The 12,892-nt window shown below is 37.7% G+C and overlaps 1 protein-coding gene across 2 annotated transcripts in view; it reads left to right on the plus strand.

The window, feature by feature from the left end:
* LOC114050149 (WD repeat-containing protein 64-like) overlaps nt 1-12,892 on the plus strand; it is a 172,956-nt gene that overhangs the window by 117,558 nt on the left and 42,506 nt on the right. Inside the window, exons 16-19 of one of the 2 annotated variants that reach the window (XM_027871754.1) lie at nt 227-232; nt 2,304-2,434; nt 6,465-6,566; nt 8,223-8,292. In XM_027871754.1, the coding sequence (XP_027727555.1) occupies nt 227-232; nt 2,304-2,434; nt 6,465-6,566; nt 8,223-8,292 (309 nt within the window). The remainder of the gene's footprint in view (nt 1-226; nt 233-2,303; nt 2,435-6,464; nt 6,567-8,222; nt 8,293-12,892) is intronic. The other variant, XM_027871753.1, reaches the window with a different exon arrangement.

Raw genomic sequence — 12,892 nt, forward strand, 5'->3', positions numbered from 1 at the left:
GAACCATGACAATTCCTTCATCCACCTCTCCAAAGGAAATCTATGTACCATCATTCCATTTCTTGGCAATTTCTTTGTGTCCTCTGGTCAAGAAGACATTAAGGGACAGAATATTGATATAGACTTGGTTTAGTTACTTCCATAGTGCGTCAATTTTCTGCTCTCTGGCCAAAGACCATAAATTAAGAGTATCAACAATTAAATTAGTGTTTTTATATGGTCTAAGAATTATGTGATACTAAGCATCCTCTGCTCCCTTTTTCTCCATTCCGTCACCAATATGACAGAAGCAGAAGACTGAGGGTCATTTTGTATTCTTGTCAGTTGAATAAGTAGCTGTGGTGAAAATATTCATCACCGAGTGGTCAAACTTTTGGTGGTGAACATCATCACCCTTAGCAGAGCTGCTTAGACAGTAGATACAGAGTCTATTTCCAGGCCTATGTACTCTGTCCAGTTTGGAAGTACATGGCTAGCACTCAGCTTATATAGACTCCGAGAACTCGGGGTCGTTTCTATGCAACAATAAGACCTTGGAGTAGACTTCTTTGAAAAGTATTTGGGAGAAACAGAAACTTGTGCCACAAATACTTTTATAGTTGACCCTCAAATGATGTGGAATTTGAAGGTGCTTCTAAGACTTTTCAAAGTTTTGGATACAAAGCAATGGATTTGAATATACTCAAGAAAGCTATTCTTGTAGTCATATCCAACTAAACACTGCACATGAAATGTACAAAAGCCAGAGGGAGGAACATGGTGAGGGGCTGGAATACGGTTTAGTCTATTCATCCTAAAGAGTGAGACTCTTCATTGACCTCATTTATTTCTTCCAATCCTGGCTAAAATGACTCTCTTGCACTCAAAGCTTCTATAGTTTAAGGTCCGTATGCCAAGATTCTGCTGAGTATTCAGGGAGATGTATTCAAGGACCAAGCACAAGCAAGAAAGTTATGATACAGAGAGCAATCAAGAAAACCTTTAAAGCTTTTCAGCCACTATTGTAACAAACTAAAAATTTAGTCTCAGCTAGAAAACAATTACTAGCACAGATCACTTATTTTTTTTTTAAATCTGCACTAACATTCTGTAATCTATACATACATACATAAATGTAGATATGTATATGTGTGTGTATATATATGCTATATTGTTTTCCTTTGGGTTGAAACACAATATGCACTTTAGCCCTGCATTTCAAACTTCATTTTTTACAAATGTGTTTTGCTTGTCAATTGAGATTACTTTGAAATTAATAGTTTCTATGAATATTTGTCACAAGAATATTGTCAAATAAATTGTATGAAAGGAAGAACAGAAAAGATTTCTTCATGTAATAATTCTATTTTATTTAACCTCTCTAATGAATCATGTCATTAAAAATGCTAAGGTTTCAGTTCCATGGATTTGATTCATGAGATTTTTAGGTTCCAATAAAAGGCAGAGGAAGAAGAAAAGTGAGCCAAAATATGAGGGCAGTTGGTATGTAGTTTCCTATATAATGGAAAAGACTACTTTTACACAAAGAAAAAAAAAGTTCTGGCAAATTACTAAAATACATAGAGGTTATCTTTCAGAATTCTCACAGAAGCTGAAATCTCTTATTGATCATTAGAAGACAAAAAAATTTAAGCCTTAGTAATTTTTTTCATGATTTGGCATTTGTATACCACCCATCATTCACATAGTACAATTATAATAATTATTTAAAGGTAAAATGCTTACAAAAGTCACTTAGGAAAAAAATCTAGGTCACTCTGTGTTAATTCCTTATTTTTCCAAATAACTTGATAAGCTTTCCTACACTTAAAAAAATTGAGACTCTGTTTTCATATAATAATAATATATTTATATAGGACTTTACCATTATAAAGCACTTTACATACATAATTTCATTGGATCCTCACAATAAATCTGTGATATAAGAAGTATAATGATTCTTATCCCCATTTTACAGGTAAAGGAACTCTGAGGTTCACAGAGATTAAGTGACATGTCAAATGCAGGGTTGGGAGTCAGATGTCGCAAATCCTATGCTATTTTTGCTATAACATTCTACTCTTCCTTCTGATTGATAACATAAAAAGTAGTCCTATCTGTCAGTAAGCCATAAATTTCTTAAACAAAACATCCAGGAAGAAAAGAGTTTGTTTGTTTTTCCATGAATGAAATGCTGGGTTAGAAACATTCCTGTAACTAGTTCTATATCCCTGTGGATGAGAGAACTGCCCTATATGTATGTACTTTCCTCTCAAAGTGCTCTCACTATGACTGTCAATAAAGCCTTCCCATTCATTCTGTAGAATCCTGGAATCAGTACGGAAGTGACATGCTTTGATGTGCTGATAATGGAAGGCTACAACATGATTGCTGCTGCAACTGTAAATGGCATCATTATCTTATGGAACTTTGTACCCTGCACTGTCACAGAATTGTAAGTAATACTTCTCCTGAAGGATTTTTTGTTTTTTCCCTAATGAATATACTTCCTAGGAACCCAAAGAACCCACTGTGTTCCAAACAGTGGAAAGAGATGACATAGGCTTCTCAGCAAGTCATGTTCAAAAGTAGAATGTGGAGGCAGCTAGGTGGCACAGTGGATAGAACACCAGCCCTAAAGTCAGGAGGACCTGAGTTCAAATCCGGCCTCAGACAAAACACTTGACACTTACTAGCTGTGTGACCCTAGACAAGTCACTTACCCCCAGTTGCCTCGCCAAAAAAATAAAAAAATAGCAAAAATAACAAAAGTAGAATGTGATCAAAGCTGGTTTTGTTTTTAAATCACAAATGGTATGGATAAAGTGAACCTGCAGAATTTGTTCAACAGATCTCATGGAATTTGACTTGAAACAGACAGATAAGATGATAGTTCTAGAAGGGATCTCAGAGGTCATCTTTTCCAATCCTTTCCAGGGCCTAGACAGGTTAAGTGACTTTCCCGCAATTGTACAGGAAAATAAGGGACAGAATAAGGTTTCAAACTGAAATCCTGGGACTCCAAATCCTTGAGACTACTCAGTATAAATGTACACATATAGTCCGTGATTAAAGAAAACAGTTTGGGCTTCTGCTGGAGGGGGGAAACAAAAAATGAAAATACAATCAGATCAAGGGTGAGAGATACTTTCTATATTTGCGTTGGCCTGTATCAGTTGATTAAAACAGACTTGTCCAAACTTTTTGATTATGCTCCCTTAATATCTGTGTCACCTGTGGCTCATAAAGAATTCTCACAGAAAAGGAGCTCCTGCTCTAGGCTGAAGTAGATTCAAGCCCAGTCCTGAGGGCAGCATCACCCCAAAAAGAAGAGTCAGGCTTTTCTCAGATTCTCTCACTCATTTATCCTCCACCCTGTAGTTGTGGGAAAGGGATGGGCAATATCTAGTTTTGTTTTGTTTTGTTTTTCCTCAGGGAATTAATAGATCCCTTCTAAAAATATACTTCCTGAAAACTGGTGACCGGAGCCAAGTCAGTAGCAGCTCAATCAATCAGTCAGAAGGTTTAATTAAGAGCCAACCCTGGGGATTTAAAACAAAAAAGGTCCTTGTTCTCAAGGAGCTCATAGTCTACTAGAGGAGCTCGTACTCTAATCTCATCTCTCTGAATCTCATGGAAATCATCTCACTAAATTTCTAGTTATTAAACCCCAGGTCTGCCTTGGTCCAGTCTCCTAGACCCTCTGGGAATAAAGCCAGCACCAGGGGCAGCTAGGTGGCACAGTGGATAGAGCACTGGCCCTGAAGTCAGGAGGACTTGAGTTCAAATCCAGTCTCAGACTAAACACTTGACACTTCCTAGCTGTGTGACCCTGGGCAACTCACTTAATCCCAATTGCCTAAAAATTAAAATAAAAAATAAAAAAATAAAATAAAGCCAGCAGTACTACTCCTTCCACAGCACCACCTTCAGTCAGTAGGATCCTATCTCAGGGTGTAGTCATTGCTATTATCTCTGTATTTTCAGTCCTGGGAATTCTCCTCCTGGCAGGGGCACTGGTCCTGCTGAGTTGTAAGCTATTGGAGAAGTACCATGCATGGCATCTACCAGGTCCAGCAGTGAAGGTCAGGAGGATGCCTGGGTTCCAATGTCCTCTAAGCTGAAGCTTCCTCCTGAGGAGTGGCTCATCTGAGCAATATATACCCCAACTCACAAAACCAAATTCTGGCATATAGATCTGCCCAGCATTGCATGGCAACCACCAGCGTTGACAACTTCCTCCAGCGAGCATCTGGACTAACACTGAGGGTTTGGACAGTGGATGCTTGCGAAGAATGGTCAGAAGAAGCTTTAGGATGAAGCTGTCTACTTTGGCCCAGATGAGGAGCCCATTTTCTGGGAGGGCTCACCCTGGGCCATAGGCAACACACATATTAGGGGGAAGCTTAATTTAAAAGAACAAAAGTTGTTGACCATAATCACTTTCACTGTACCACCAAGCCTTCTATGGACTTTTGACTTTTATCTGTCAACTTTGGCCTGAGACTAATGATAGCTGTTTTTTTTTTCTTTGTGGTGACTCATACTACTATCACTTGACCCTTTTGCCATGTCCTGCTTCTTCTGTCCTTCAATCCTGTTTTCTTTGACTTTCAGCAGCTCCACGTGACTGAGGCAGCCCCAGAACTAAAGGACTTAAAGGCCTGGGTGTCCTATCGAGGTTAGCTGGATTCAAAGATCTTCGATATCTCTCCTTAGTGGGGAGGGGCTGCCACATCTAGAGCCCACATCTAGGGGCTAGAAACTGACCCCCACCCCCAGGCCATTTTTTAACATTCCTCCTACCCTCCCTGAGTCCACCTTTCTTCCTGGTAAATGAAAACAGGTATTTGAGTTCCTAAAGGGAAGGGACTAAGAAAAAAAATGATAGTGGTTGTATGAAGTAGTAGATAATAGGGATAGGTCAGCTATTTATTTTGTTGTTGTTTAGTTGTTTTTCAGTCGTGTCCAACTCTTCATGACCTCTTTTTGAGGTTTTCTTGGCAAAGATATGGGAGTGGCTTGTTATTTCCCTCTCCAGATCATCTTTTTTTCTTTTTCTTTTTTTTTTTTTTTTGCCTAGGCAATGGGGTTAAGTGACTTGCCCAGAGTAACACAGCTAGTAAATGTTATGTGTCTGAGATCAAATTTGAACACAGGTCCTCCTGAATCCAGGGCCAATCCTCCATCCACTGCGCCACCTAGCTGCCCCCTCCAGGTCATCTTACAGATGAGGAACTGAGGCAAACAGGGTTAAGTGCCTTGCCCAGGGTCACACAATTAGTAAGTGTCAGAAGTCGGATTGTAATTCAGGAAGATGAATCTTCCTGATTCCAGACCTGGCACTCTTTCTGCTGAGCCACCTAGTTGCCTGGATAAGTCCATCATAAAAAGTTGGACATGACTAAAAGACAACATTACTAGCCGTATGAAAAATGCTCCAAATCACTAATAATAAGATAAACGCTATCCAAAACAATCCTAAGATTTCACCTCATACAAAGTAAATTGACTAAGATAACAAAAGATAGGAATAGTTCATGTATTGAGGGTTGTAGGAAGATAGGTGTGCTAGTGCATTGTTGGTAGATTTGTAAATCAGTAAAACTATTTTGGAAAGCAGTTTGTAATTGAAATTGGAAAGAAAGTAACTAAAATATCAATACTTTTGACCTAGAGATTCTCCTTACCAAGCATAAACCCCAAAGAAGACATGATAAGAAGAAAGCGTTCATATACACCAAAATATTTATAGTATCAATTTTTGTGATATCAAGAAATGAAAACAAAGTAGATACCCATTGACTAGGAAATGGCTAAACAAATTTTGGTAAATGAATATAATGGAATATTACTTGTCTGTAAGTAATAATTAATATGATAAATACAGAGAAGTATTGAAGATTTATATGAAGTGATGCAGAGTAAGTAGAGGCAAGGAAACAACATACACAATAACTACAACAGTATAGATGGAAAAAATGATTATAAAGCCATAAAAAGTAAATGTTGCAAAAATTACAGAGAACACGCAATGCTCAAATGAAGAGATATATGACAGCATGTTCCTATCTCATTCCTTTGCAGAAGTGAAAGGAATATAGATGTGAAACATTGCATAGATCTTTAAGTCTTTTTGATATGTTGATTAGTTTTGCTGATTTTTTCTCTCTTTTTAAAATTTACAACATTATTTGGTTCTTGTTGGGGGAAAGGAAGGATATTGGGAGAAATTTTGGTGTTGTAAAAATGGAAGTTTCAAAAAAGAGCCTCACTTATTTGAAGATAGGTAAGATGTTTTGTTTTGTTTTGTTTTGTTTTAAACAAACTGCCATGTTTTCAAAGTATTAGTGCCCCCATAAAACAAGATTTGACCAAATATTACTTTATGTGGAGGACGCTAAACTTTGTTTGGGATTTCTATAGGCATAGGAATTTGCAAAGCATGATTTTTACTCAAATTCAAACATACATATTTTTTCTAGGCACAGACCAGAGGATGCCCTTATTCTAGATCCTGACCTGGATCCTAAACGCTTAAAAGTTAATGCCATGTTATTCCTCTTCCGTAGCAGTGATTGCGTAAGGTAAGATGGTGCTTATTCTTTGAGTAAACCTATCCAAGGCCTAGTTGCTAGTTCATCTAAGTCAGTAGGTAGGAGATTTTATAAATGTATCTCCTACTTCACTGCAGCTAGGTAAGCTACCTGGTGTGGTAGATAGAGCACTGGGCTTGGAGTCAGGAAGACCTGAGTTCAAATCTGGCCTCAGATACTTACTAGCAGTTTTACCCTGGACAAGTCACTTGTTCAGTTTCCTCATCTGTAAAATGAACTGGAGGAGGAAATGGCAAACCACTCCAGTATCTTTGCCAAAAAAACAAACAAACCCAAATGAAGTCATGAAGTCATGGTTACACAACTAAACAACAACCTCACTACAAAAGCAAGGACACAGATTAGGGATAGTATTTATTAGAAAGAAGTATGGATCTAGGCTGTTTGCTTTTTTATTTTTTAGACTCCATTATTGTCTCTAGAAAAGTATTATGGTTTTCAGAGGCTGCATTTCACCCACGTCCATTTCAACCTCAGGTTTTTCTTCTCATTAACAGCAGTGAAGTGATGGGTCCATCTATCTAGCCATAATCAAACATAATGGCCTTCAACACTGAGCAGAAGGGTGGAAATTCTGGTGGATTGTAAAGAAACTCTAATAGCAGAGAGGAGTACATGCCATCTACTGTGTTGAGAAGAATATTCATCCAGATCTAGTTTTCTTCATTGAAAGCTAGGGAGTTCTTTTTGTGTGTGTCTAAATTTTAAAAGTCACACCTTATCTGTTTGCACTTCTTGAAATTCCCTGTTTTTATGAAATGGAGATCTTTACTGAACTTTCAGATGATCATTATAGTGAAGGCAAAAGGCCAGGTATGGATAGTTCCCATCTGCTTGTTTGGTTGATGTACCTTCTGCATGTGGAAAATTCTAGAGAGCTTGCTTTCAATGGAATTATGATGATGTGTAAAAGAAATGCCTTGGAGATTTGGTGGAGCATGAAAAGATGTTCCATAACTTGTTTGTGTCAGCTAACCACAAGGTGAAAGGGAGTCTTGTTGATTGACTTCAGAAGTATTCAAAAAGGTCTATCAGCATCAGCTGAGCAAGCTGATGGGTTCACTGAGGCTTAGCGAGTTCTGTGGGAACCACCCACAGAGAAAGATAACATATTGATAGATAATGAATAGTTAAAATTTCACACACACGAGCTTTTCATTGTTCTGTCTAGAAAAGTAACAAGGTTTCCTTTAGTTTCTTCAAGTTAACAGTACCTAGTCTAAACTAAGGCCTTTGCAGTAATAGCAAACTCTGAGGAAGCACTACAAAATAAGATAGGCCTAGGGTCCTGATTTAACAGCAATGTCATCTAGTGAAAATATGATCAGAAAAGGAAATGGGTCAACCATGCAGCAAGAACAAAGACAAATGAAGTCCTGCATTGGTACCCACGAAACACAAAATGACCTAGTGAAAGGCCTCCACCTATATATCAGCTAGATTCTCTGTGGAGCATCCAGGGAAGCACATAGACAACAATGGCACAAAATGGGAAGGCATGAAAGGATTGCAGTCTGTGTCATTGGCAGGGATTCCCTTGTCAGTGAAGTTATAGATTCACTGAAGTCTTACCCCTCAGAAGGTTAAATATCATATGATGACTCTTCTATTCTTCTCTGACACTAGGAAAATAAGTGAAGAATCTATAACTTCTTCAGCACGAAGTGATTCTACCCATGGCTTACAGAGCAATAAGGTAAGCTTAAACAACGCTTCTTCCCTTTGTTTGCATTGTTGATTTCTAAATTGATAATCTTCATTTGAGTATCATCTTCTGTTAAGCTGGTCTTTCCCGCATTACTACCTTTGTGAGGCTGTAAGAATTACCTGTAAGTATAAGAAGTTGGTGTCCACTCTGGGAAAGGCTTTCTACTGTTTTAAAAACTAAAAAAAAAAAAAAGTGAAAGGCTACATAATTGAGTAATTCAGAGTCTCCTAGTTTTGTGGTCTGCTCAACATGTCATCAAGCACTCTACCTTCATTATGAGATCTCCACAACTAAGGGTAGAAGTCTATTTACTGTGTCTGTCCTCACTAAGTAAATTTCTTTGACAGGAGAGAATAAGGAGGGTAAATTTTTCAATAAGGCTTCTTTGGGATATTCTAAAAGTCGGAATAAAATCTTTAAACGTTTTTTCTCTTAAAATGTTCTACTTTTTACACTTCTTTTCCTTTGAAATGTTTTATTTCCCAGGCCTTCACAGTCTTACACATGCCAAATATTCTAATTTAATCCAGTATAACTTGGGCAAACCAAGTTATATTTTATGTTTTATTTTAGCTTTGGATTTGAAGTCAGAAGATTTGGGTTTGAGTTACTACTCTGACTAGCCATGTGACCTTGGAAAAGTCATTCAGTCTCTCTGAGAACCAGTTTTCTCAATTGTAAAATAGAGGGGATGGAACTGGAACTACCTCAAAGGGTTGTTTTATGGGAAGTGCTTTATAAACTTTAAAGCTCTAAATAAGTATGAATTATCGTTATTTTTTATGTTCCTAAGCTAATATATAAAGGGCAGTTTTTATTTTTTAAAGTTTTGTTTTATTTTCAGTTCCAAATTTTCTACATTCCCTTTCCCCACTGCATCCATAGAGAAGGCAAGAAAAATAAAACCCATTAGAAATATGGATAGCCAAGCAAACCAAATTATACATTAGCCATGTGCAAAACATATTTGAGGAGAAAAAGAAAAAAAATGCTTCAATCTGAATTCTTGAGTCTGTCAACTCTCTCTGGAGATGGGTAGTATATTTCATCATGAATCCTTTAGAATTGTGGTTGGTCATTCTGTTCATTAGAGTTCCCAAGTCCTTCAAAGTGGTTTATCTTTACAATATTGTTGTTATTGTATAAATTGTTCTGTTGGTTCTGATTTCTCTTTGCATCACTTCATGCAGATCTTTCCAGGTTTTTCCTGAAACTTTCCCTTTCATCGTTTCTTACAGCACAATAATATTCCATCACCTTCATATATCATAAGTTGTTTAGCCATTCCCCAATTAATGGGTGCATACTCACTTTCCAATTCTTTGCCACCAATTTAAAAAGCTACTATAAATATTTTATATACAGGTTCTTGCAAAGGGCATTTAAAAAATATTTAACTTTTTTCCAATTGCAAGTAAAAACAATTTTTAACATTCATTTTTTAAAATTTTGAGTTCCAAATTCTCTCCCTCCTTCTCTCCCTTCCCACCTCATTGAGAAGGAAGGCAATTTGATATAGATTATACATGTGCAATCATGCAAAACATATTTCCATATTAGTCATGTTGTGAAAGAAAACACAGACCAAAAAAAAAATCAAGAAAAATAAAGGAAAAAAAAAGTATTCTTCAATCTGCATTCAGACTCCATCAGTTCTTTTTCTGGAGGCAGATGGTATTTTTCATCATAAGTCCTTTGGAATTGTCTTGGATCACAACTGAGAATAGTTAAGTCATTCACAGCTGATTATCATACAATATTGTACACTGTTCTTCTGATTGTGCTCACTTCATTTTGCATCAGTTCATGTAAGTCTTTCCAGGTTTTTCTGAAGACATTCTGCTTGTCGTTTCTTATAACACGATAGTATTCCATCACAATCTGTAGATGATTCTTAGCTGTAATTCTAGCTCCTTTGCCCTCCAGAATATCACATTGCAAGTCCTCCAATCCTTTAATGTAGAAGCTGCTAAATCTTGTGTTATCCTGGTTCGAGGCTATCAAGGCAGTTTTCTTTTATAATTTTTTGAAATATGATGTCTGGGCTCTTTTTTGGCTTTCAGTAGTCTTAATAATTCTTAAATTATCTCTCCTCAATCTATTTTCCAGGTCAGTTGCTTTTTCAATGAGATATTTCACATCTTTTTTTCTCTTTTTTCATTCTTTCAATTTTGTTTTTGATGTCTTGATGTCTCATGCAGTCATTAGCTTCCACTTGCTCAATTCTACTTTTTAAAGGAGTTCTTTCCTTCAGTGAATTTTTGTATATCGTTTTCCTATTTAGCCAGTTCTGCTTTTTAAGAGTTGTTATCTTCAGTGGATTTATGTGCCTCTTTTACCTTTTCTGTTTTTTAAGCTGTTATTTTCTTCACACTTTTTTGTGCTTTTCCAAGCTGTTGATTCTTTTTTATGATTTTCTTGCATTACTCTCATTTTCTTTTCCCAATTTTTCATCTACTTCTCTTATTTGATTTTTAAAATCCTTTTTGAGCTCTCCCAGGAATTCTTTTGGGGCCTGAGATCAATTCACATATTTCTTTGAGGTTTTGGATGTAGTTGTTTTTACTTTGTTATCTTCTTCTGAGTTTGTGTTTTGCTCTTTCCTGTCACCACAGTAACTTTCCATGGTCAGATTCTTTTTTTGTTGTTCTTCTTGTTTACTCATTTTTTCCAGCCTATTTCTTTATGTTAAAAGTTGGGCTCTGCTCCTGGGATAGAAGGGGCACTATCACAAGATTCAAGTTTTTCATGTTGCTGTTTTCAGAGCTAGTTCTTGGGGTCTGTAAGTTTTTAGTTCTTCCAAGCCCTCCAATCAGAGAGGACAGGAGGCTGAGTGAAGTGGTAGCAATCAAGGCTTGAGCAGCACAGTGGTGAGTCTAGAAATGATGAGCTTATGCTGGGAGAGGCATCTTGTTCTGTGGAGTTGAAATCAGGCTGGCTAGCAGGTATAAAGCAGAATTAGAGTATCAAGGAGAGGGAAACTGGGGTAGCTAGGTGGTGCAGTGGATAAAGCTCTGGCCTTGGAGTCAGAGGAACTGAGTTCAAATCTGGCCTCAGACACTTGACACTTACTAGCTGTGTGACCCTGGGTAAGTCACTTAACCCTGATTGCCTCACCAAAAAATAAATAAATAAAATAAAAATGAAGAAGAGGGAGACTGACAATCTCAAAGGCTGAAGACAGGTCAAGAAGGATGTCCACTCTGGTGCAAGTCCTCATCACCCTATGTCTGGACTACTGCAATAACCTTTGGTTAGTCTCTCTGCCTCAAGTCTCCCCCCACTTCAGTCCATCCTCCTCTCATGTGTCAAACTGTTCCTCCCAAAGCACAGATGTGACCATGCCATTTCATTCTAGTAGCTCCTAAGACTTCTAGGATCAAATATAAATCCTCTTCTTGGCATTCAGCAATGTGAGTGAGAGGGGAAAAAAATGGAATCCAAAGGACGTCTAAGGACAGATGAAAAGTTTTGAAAGAGCTCCTGTGCTAAGATAGTGAATCAATTAGGGATGTGTAAAAGGACTGCTGTGCTATAGAAAGGGCCCATTTGGGATTGTAACAAATTTGTAGTGTGCCCACTTAGCAAGGTTTCTTGATTTTCTGCAACTTCATTCAATCAAATGGGTTGAGAACAAAGGCAGTGGATGGTGGGAATAATCCAAGGCTTGAGGCTTGGCAAGACATGATTAGTAATAAAAGGGTAAGGAACTAAAGAGAAGATGACAGTGTAGAGTTGAACTAGTTCACCAAGGATTCAAGATGGGAAAGGGAGCAGAGTGGTAGCCAGTTCAGGGGTTCAAAGCAGTGCCTGAGAAATGAGTAGTGGAAGGATTGAAGGTCACAGTGAGGACAAATAATAGTATGGGACTGCAAGACAGGAAGAGGTAGAATGAGAACAGATTGTGATTAGATAAGTGAGTTTCAGAGTTCATGAACATTGAAGTGAAATAGTTGTGAGTGATGACAAAATCAAGGGTATGTCCATTTCTTTGTGTAGCTTCAGTGGGGTGGAGGAGAGTAGGTCATGGTAAATGAGTAAATTGAGGAAATGGGAGGTTAGATTTATTTGAAGGAGTAACAATATGTATGTTAATGTTCCCTGGATAAGGGTGGGAACTGATGAAGAAATACTATTAGCCAGTCATTGAACTCATTGAGGAAAGAGGGCAAATTTCTTAGAGGTTGGTAGATAATAGCTACCAGAATTTTGAGTGGGTGGTAAATATTGATTAAGCAAATCTCTAAGGAGAAGAGGTTACTGAGTGATAGTAACATAGGGAAAGTCTTGAAATAGAAATGGGGAGCAAGGAGAATTCCAACTCCCCCACCTTAAACAGTGAGTCTCAGAGAGTATGAGTAAAAGTTCACCCAGCAGCCGAGGAGGTTTTATTATCAGGAGGGATTCGGGTCTCAGTAAAATCCAAAAATTGGAGGGAGTAAGAAAGCAAATCAGTTACCTATGAATAGGCATTCCAGAAAGCACTGTGGAAAGGGTGGGTACCTGTGAAGTGGGACATTGTGGAAGTTGAGTTGAAGGAGATGAGATTAAGGAAGCAGGAGGAACAGAAAATGAGATTTGAACTAGA

This window comes from Vombatus ursinus, unplaced genomic scaffold (assembly GCF_900497805.2).
Source record: "Vombatus ursinus unplaced genomic scaffold, bare-nosed wombat genome assembly UNPS02014798.1, whole genome shotgun sequence".
In the NCBI taxonomy this organism is placed as follows: Eukaryota; Metazoa; Chordata; class Mammalia; order Diprotodontia; family Vombatidae; genus Vombatus; species Vombatus ursinus.